The 8,261-nt window shown below is 53.3% G+C and overlaps 1 protein-coding gene across 1 annotated transcript; it reads left to right on the top strand.

Moving 5' to 3' along the window:
* Nucleotides 1-3,192: 3,192 nt before the first annotated feature.
* Nucleotides 3,193-4,569, top strand: LOC120838299. Its single transcript, XM_040208158.1, has one exon. The coding sequence runs from the start codon at nt 3,193-3,195 to the stop codon at nt 4,567-4,569; it is 1,377 nt and encodes a 458-aa protein (XP_040064092.1).
* The last annotated feature ends 3,692 nt before the right edge of the window (nt 4,570-8,261 follow it).

Below are 8,261 nucleotides of genomic sequence, written 5' to 3'. Positions count from 1 at the left end.
GTGGTAGTGCTCTCTCTTGAGCGCTTTGTTGAGGTCAACTGGGTCCAAGCATATTCTAATCTTGTCTTTCTTGACCACAACTACCATCTGGCTGGCCCATTCAGTCGGTTCGGTGATGGGGGTTATCACTCCATTTGCTTCCATTCGGTCGAGTTCAGCCTTGACTTTGTCACGGAGGGCCAGTGCGACGCTACGGGCTGGCTTAACTACACCTTGCGATCCCTGGTGCACTTTCATGTGGTACACCACCCCACGTAGTTCACCTAGGCCCTTGAAAGTCTCTTCGAACGGTTGTGCCGCTTCGTAGAGTTGGCCCTCTTCTGTCACTGTGGCCACAAGTTTGATGAGGCCTAGCTCTTGGGATAGTTCACCACTGAGGGTTGCTTGAACCGGTTCTTGCACAACGAAAAACTGTGCCCGAGCAGCTCCGTGTTTGCTGGACACTTGCAGGGTCACCTTTCCAGCAGCTTTCTTTTTCTGGCCGAAAAATGTGTTCAGTAGTGCGTTGCTTGGCTCTAACTCCTTGCGTGTTATCGCCTTCAGTTGCTTGAGTGAAATCACCGAACAGTTTGCTCCCGTATCCAAGTTGCAGACCACTGGCTTGCCCTCAATGTCGATCTCGGCTTTCCAAACTCCACCTTTTTGCGTGTAGCTCGACGAGACGGCATGCAGAAAGTAGCTTTCTTCGCATTCCAGGCTGTCAACTTTTCGGGTCTTCACCTGTCCCGCGCCTCTCTTGTTCGGCTTCTTTGATCGGCAGACGCTCGCGAAATGGCCGAGTCTGCCGCACTGCTTGCATTTCTTGCCTTCTGCGGGGCAGGCTTGGTTCTTGTGGTACGCGTAACCGCACTTCGCGCACGCTTTGTCCTTCTGTACGAAGTTGACCTCTTCAGTGCCGTCCTGGCGCTTGTCGGCGTTGCCGCGGCCAGCTTGGGTCGTTTTTTGTATCTCTTCTACCTGCTCCTTGCTTTTCTCTCGCGTGCGACAAATTTCCACGAGCTTGCGAAAATCGGGGTTCTCGTTGATCAGATGGCTTTGCAACCGCTTGTCCTTTATGCCAAGGATGATGCGGCTTTTCAACATCCTCTCTTCGAGCTGCCCGTACTCGCAGTTCCGGATGAGCGTACGAAGCTCAGTCAGCCATTCATCGAAGCGTTCTCCCGACTTTTGGTCTCTCGTGCCGAAAACGAAGTCGTGGTACGCGAGGTTAACGACGGGCTTGCAGTGTTCTTCAAATTTTTCAAAGAGCTTGTCTACGTCGTCGCGATCCGCTTCCGTTTCGAAACTGAACGTGCGGAAGATCCTCCGTCCCTCTTCACCGATTATGACCAAAAACGTTGCCGCCTGAATTTCTTTTGGCTTCGTTGCGAGCCCGGTCGCAGTCGCGTAGAGCTTGTACTCACTCGCCCAAAGTTTCCATGCCACCCAAAGATCCTGCGACGTATCCAGGGGCTTCGGGGCTGGTAGCAGGGATGTTACGTTTCCCGCTGTCGCTGCTGTAGCCATTGCAGCGGCAGGGTTGCGCAACTGGCGCGGCTGTTCGGCGAAGGCTGACCGTTAGGCCTTTTCACATTAAGCCTACTTCGCCGGGTTCTTTGTGTCTTCTGACACCATGTAGACCGCGGGTAGGGACCACCCAACGCGGTGATTGCTGAGAGAACAATGGCGTTTATTGGCGCGCTTTTGGTTGCCACTGCCGGGGGCTGGCGGCGCTGCTTGTCGGTAATGCTTCTGACGATGCCGCTGGCCACAATGGCAAGCATAGACTTGCTGAAGGAGCCTTTATTAGTTTCTGTCGAGGCTGCCAGACTTTTGGGGGGCATTCGACAGTGACATGCGTCTCGTCAATGGCTCCAAGAAAATGAGGGAAATTCCTCCGTTCCTCAAATTCTGCTGCAACCTGTATGATCAAATTTCAAACAGTTCACATTTTCAAGAAATATATAGTAACTACGCTCGTATCTCCTGTTTTTTTTTTTTTTTTTCTTTTTCTGAGGGTACAGAAATAAATAATGCATGCGAATTGTCACAAGAATGGTGTTGAAACTTTCGCGAGGACGGCATCGGATTCCCTCTGCGGAGAGGATGCACGCGAGGAGCGAGCTGAACCTCACACCACGGCTTGTCTCGGCGGAGACGATTTACGATCGCGCGCGGGGAGCGAGATGTAAACTTCGTACCCGCAGCGGCCGGATGCAGCCGCGAAGGTCAACAGCTGGGAATGTGGAGACGGACAGAACGAAAGCTGGAACGCTACCGATCGGAGAACGAGAATGTGGCTCGTCTGTTTGGAACGTGTGTGTAGTGTGTGTAGTTTAAAATAAAAGTGTTGGGGTTTGTTGAGACTGATCGATATCTCGGAACGCCAAGAAGCAACAATTCCCTCAACAAAATAATTGGTGCCGAAACCCGGGAAAAGAGACTACTGCACTACAAATGAAGCCGACGAGCAAGGTGTGATCGAATCGCCAGCAGACAGAGAAGGGAACGTAACGACTGAACGAGCGAAACCTGGTAATCAACGTCAACATCTACGATAGACCGACACAAGCAAGCAGCACTACAAGCCAGGACTGAACGGCAATGGACGTCCTCAAGAAAAAACGAAAAACGCATCGAACGCAAGTAAGGAGGCTCCTCAGTGAGGCACAGGATTTATTACAATCAGCTACGCCGACCGTCGATGATCTCGATATATTGATCGAACGTCTAAGCCTCGCTCGGGACCAACTCAACCACGTAGATGCGGCGATCGAGTCGTTGATTTCCGAAAAAGAAGCAGAAGCAGAATTCACGCAAGTGATAGATTATTCTGACAAGATCGTCACGTGCCTAGCGAAGCTCAAAAGGAAAGTGAAAAGCCCGGAGGACAGCCAACGAACAAGTGGGAAACCGAACGAAGAGCGGGAAGCAAGAAAGGTGACATCAAAAATCAAGCTTCCCAAATTAGTGCTCATCAAGTTTATCGGACACCGAAGAAATTGGCAGCCCTTCTGGGAGCAATTTCAGACCGCCATCCATGAAAATCCGGAACTATCATCCTAAGAAAAATTCAACTACTTGAGGTCAGCCCTGACTGGTGATGGAGCAGCCGCCATCGCAGGACTGCACCCAACCGCTGAATGCTACGCCCACGCCATCAAGCTCCTGCAGCAGCGGTTCGGGAACCAGGCGGAGCTGATACAGGACCACATGACAGGGCTCATGGACATCAATCAGGTGCCGTCATCGCGCAGCGTCAGACCTCTGCGGCGGGTCTACGACAGCGTCCAGGCTCACATCCGGGGCCTTCGGGCGTTGGGTGTGACGGATCAGTCATACTGTGCCATGCTCTACCCGGTTCTGCTTCGTGCGCTTCCGGACGACATGAGGCTGGAGTTCAACCGGAAGATGTCTTCGGGGAACGCCGAAAACGCCACCGCCGGGGGAACATCAGCCACCGACATCGGCTCCGACTCAGCAACGGGGCAAGGACCCGTAAAGAAGGTGCGCGCGCTGCTGAACTTTCTCAAGATCGAGGTGGAGAGCCGGGAGAAAACATCCAAGGAACAACCCGAAGACGCCGGCGGTAAGCCTGCACATTGTTTCCCCATGCATGAACATCTGAAGAGGCGCCTAAACAACGCCAAGACTCGGAACGCTACCGCTACGGCCTTGTATGGCAGGATGGACAGCATGGAATGCTTTCTTTGCAAATCAAAGGCGCACAGCACACCAGACTGTAGCGCGAAGATCGAACTGAAGGAAACGAAGTGCAGGCTGCAAGCCGATCGCAGGTGCTTCCGGTGCACAAAGCCGAACCACACGGCAAGAATGTGTCGCGGCACGCTCCGTTGTGACAGGTGTCGAGGAAGGCATGTATCCGCTATGTGTGATCCAGATTACTTTCCGGGACGAGCTGCCAGCGGATCGGATGAAACGCGGGAGAAAGACAGGACGCCTCTCAACCTGCATGTGAGCGAGAAGGGCAACAAACCGGCTGTCCTTCTGCAATCGGTTACCGGTTGGGTAGAAAGCAAGAACAGAAGAAAGTTGGCCCGCATTCTCTTCGACAGCGGTAGTCAGCGCTCCTTCATTACAGAGGAGCTGTCGAGGGGTCTTGGTTGCAAGCTTCTCGGAACGGAGGTTCTTACCGTCGGAGTGTTCGGTGGCAAGACTAGCGAACAAACGTACCGTAGAGTTCAAGTAGTTTTGAGTAATCGTCTAACCGGCCAGACATATGAGATAGACGCCCTCGAGACGCGCTCTATCTGCGAACAAGAATTTCCAGGCCTGGATGAAGACATCCTGGTGAATATGGAGGAGCTCGCACTAACGGTTGGTGACGACCTGAACGGACTCGAGTGCAAGGGAGTAGGAATCCTTTTAGGATCGGAGCACTACTGGGGATGCGTTACGGGAAGAGTCCGTCGACTGAGCGAGAACCTGACGGCAGTGGAGACCGCCTTTGGTTGGGCAGTACATGGGCGCTCCCAGGCGACTGCAGCTGTTATCAACTGTTCCCAAGTGATCGTCCTCAGAGCTGCCGTGAGCGACCAGGAGAACACGGCTGTCCTGAGAGGATTTTGAGAGCTTGAGAGTATGGGAGTTGTGGACGCAGAGGTCCAGGATCACTCCGATAGCGACATCATGCAGCGCTTTGAGAGAAGCATCACCAAATCTGATCGAAGATACGAAGTGAGCCTTTTTTGGAAACCTGATGTAAATCTTGATTGCAACCGAGAGATGGCTTGGAAGAGACTCGAAAGCCAACGAAAGAGGCTGTGCAAGAATCCTGAGCTCATGCAGAGATATGATCAGGCAGTCCGGCTTTACGTCGAGAACGGAATGGCTGAGAGGGTCGAGAGAGAAGATAACTCGGGTGAACGCGTGTACTACATGCCCCACCAGGCTGTTCTGCGAGAAGGCAGCAGCATGACGAAGATGAGAATCGTTTTCGACGCGTCTTCGCACGGACCGAACTGCAAGTCACTAAACGACAACCTGGAGAGCGGTCCGAACCTGAACCCAGACCTTGTTAGCCTGCTTCTCAACTTCAGGCAACACCCGGTGGCACTGGTTGCGGACGTCGAAAAGGCCTTCCTTCAAATTGGAGTAAACCCGGAGGATCGCAATGCTCTGCGGTTCCTCTGGTACAAAGAAGTTCCTCAACCGAACCAAACAACTCCGGAGGTGGAAGTCTGGCGTATGATGAGGGTCATTTTCGGAGCCACGTCCAGCCCCTTTCTGTTGGCCGCGACCCTACGACATCATTTCAGAGAAATGGAGAGCGTATTCCCCAAGACAGCAGAGCGACTGGGTAGATCGGTCTACGTTGACGACCTCTTGACGGGCGCGGAAAGTGAAGAGGACGCCCGAACATTCTGCAACGAGGCGATCGAGATATTTGGAGTAGGATGAAGCTCCATAAGTGGGGCTCCAATAGCGCAGCCCTGTCGAAAATGCTTGAAGACAAGAGTCCCGATAAGAGACCATTGGGACAACAGACGGGTGTGTTGAAGGTACTCGGTCTGACGTGGAAGCCGAATGAAGACAGCCTTTCCCTTTCGGCAGAACACGTGATTGGGTTTGCCCGCCAACGAAGAAACACCAAGCGTTTCGTGCTCCAGACGACAGCATGACTGTATGACCCCCTTGGTTTCCTCTCCCCCTTCGTGGTGCGAGCCAAGATCTTGTTTCAGGAAATCTGGAAGCTGAATCTGCGCTGGGACGATACACTGCCGGAAGAACTGATGAGTGGCTGGAACAACTGGTGCGACGAGCTCACCACACTTCAGCAAATTAACGTGCCCAGATTCTACGACAGCGAGCTGAAGGGCAACGTTGTACATCGTACGTTGCACGTGTTCTCTGATGCCAGCACCTCCGCATACGGATCCATGATCTTCATCTGCTCAATGGATGACACCGGGGAAACGACCGCGACAGTCTTACTGGCTAAGTGCCGCGTGTCGCCCCTGAAGGAAATCTGCCTTGCTAGATTAGAGCTCATGGCATGCTTGATTGGATCGAGGCTGTTTAAGTACGTAAGGACACACCTGGAAATCAAAGTGGATGAAGTGCACTTTGGACGGATTCCATGATTGCTCTGCATTGGATTAGGGGAGAGCCATCCAGGTGGAAGACGTTCGTGAAAAATAGAGTACAAGAAATTCAAGCAAACAGCGAGAAGGCAATGTGGCACCACTGCCCGGGGAAGGAAAATCCTGCCGACCTGATGACACGAGGGCTGTCCGCGGATAGACTGCTGTCTGCACCGCTCTGGTGGAACGGACCAACTTGGTTGCTACTGCCCGCGACAGAGTGGTCTGGGGAAAGTGACGAGGAGCTTTCCCACGACGGGCTCGAGGAGAGGACTCCAAGAGCAGAGCTCTTCGAGGTAACTGCAACTGTACCGGAAGAGTTGCTCGACATCTCAAGATTCAGCTCGGCCTTGAAACTCCACAGAACAACGGCCTGGATTTTACGGTTCATCTATAACCTCAGATCGTCAGAAAAAAGGATGGGACCACTGACAGCCGAGGAGATCCACGTAGCGCAAACACACTGGATAACGAGAGCACAAAGATTAGCGTTTGCCTCCGATATTGATTGTACAGCAAAGAGAATGTCGCCCCCACCTGGGTCGCTCTTGCGTGACTTTCGCACTTTCATCGATGAAGAAGGATAGCTGAGGATCAGCGGTCGACTCAAGTCATCGAGCCTGACGCAAGAAGAACGCCACCCCATTGTACTGCCTAAGGAGCATCGATACTCAACGTTGCTGACTGTCGACGTCCATCGCCAGGTACTGCACGCGGGAGCCAGGGACACTCTCGTGCAGCTGCGCGAGAAGTACTGGATCCTCCGCGGAAGACAGCTGGTAAAGAAAGTGGGGCGTGCGTGTGTGACCTAGCTGCCAGCGATTCAAGGCGACTCCTGCAAGTGCTCCAACGGGACCCTTGCCGGTGGATCGTACAACGCGAGCGGACCCGTTTGAAGTAGTGGGCACAGACTTTGCGGGACCTCTGTATGTTAAAACGAACGACCTCACCAGCAAATGTTACGTGCTGTTGTTTACATGCGCGGTCACCCGAGCGGTCCATTTAGAGTTAGTGACAGACATGTCGACAAAGAGCTTTCTGCATGCCTTTCGCAGATTTGTGTCGCGGAGAGGGGTATGCCGCGTCATTGATTCGGATAACGCTTTGATATTTAAGCGGGCCTCAAAAGAGCTAAGTGAACTGTGGAAGACACTCCAACACCCTGATGTGATTCAGCATTTTGCCAATGCTGGCATAGAGTGGCGATTTATTGCCGAACGAGCGCCATGGTGGGGAGGTTTTTATGAGAGGCTCGTGCGCTCAGTAAAGGTGTCATTGAGGAAGGTGATCGGAAAGAAATGCCTGGGCGCGGAGGAGTTGGCCACGGTTCTCACCGAGATTGAAGCCGTGGTGAATTCGAGGCTATTGACCTTTGTATACAACGAGGTTGGAGAGGGCGACCCTCTCACGCCGGCGAGCTTTCTAATCGGTAGACGGCTGACGGCGCTGCCGGCGGCCGGGGGACAGAGCCCAATATACGGCTCTGTCGGGGGAGAGCCGCTCGCTTCGACACCGGAGACACTTCGCGGTCTGTGGCGAAAGCGAAAACGGATCCTAAATTTATTTTGGGGGACGTGGGGGACGGAATACCTCCGAGAACTGAGGTCTGTTTATGCTAGTCACCAAAAGCAGTCCCCTCCGCTCCGAGTGGGCCAGTTGGTCCTTTTGAGAGCCACTTCCACGACTGCTTTGGAAGCTTGGAAAGGTTGAGAAGGTATTTTATGGACGCGATGCAAGGGTTCGTTCATGCGAGATTCGCGTACATCGCGGTACAGTATTGCGAAGGCCAGTGCAACTAATCTACCCCCTAGAAATGACGGAACTCTAGAATGTGCTCGCGCCCATTCGGTGGGGAGTGTGTTGGAACTTTCGCGAGGACGGCATCGGATTCCCTCTGCGGAGAGGATGCACGTGAGGAGCGAGCTGAACCTCACACCACGGCTTGTCTCGGCGGAGACGATTTACGATCGCGCGCGGGGAGCGAGATGTAAACGTCGTACCCGCAGCGGCCGGATGCAGCCGCGAAGATCAACAGCTGGGAAAGTGGAGACGGACAGAACGAAAGCTGGAACGCTACCGATCGGAGAACGAGAAAGTGGCTCGTCTCTTTGGAACGTGTGTGTAGTGTGTGTAGTTTAAAATAAAAGTGTTGGGGTTTGTTGAGACTGATCGATATCT

The sequence above is a fragment of the Ixodes scapularis genome, unplaced genomic scaffold (assembly GCF_016920785.2).
Source record: "Ixodes scapularis isolate PalLabHiFi unplaced genomic scaffold, ASM1692078v2 PGA_scaffold2__306_contigs__length_199485367, whole genome shotgun sequence".
NCBI classification, from domain to species: domain Eukaryota; kingdom Metazoa; phylum Arthropoda; class Arachnida; order Ixodida; family Ixodidae; genus Ixodes; species Ixodes scapularis.
This window is presented reverse-complemented; position numbering and strand designations above follow the sequence as displayed.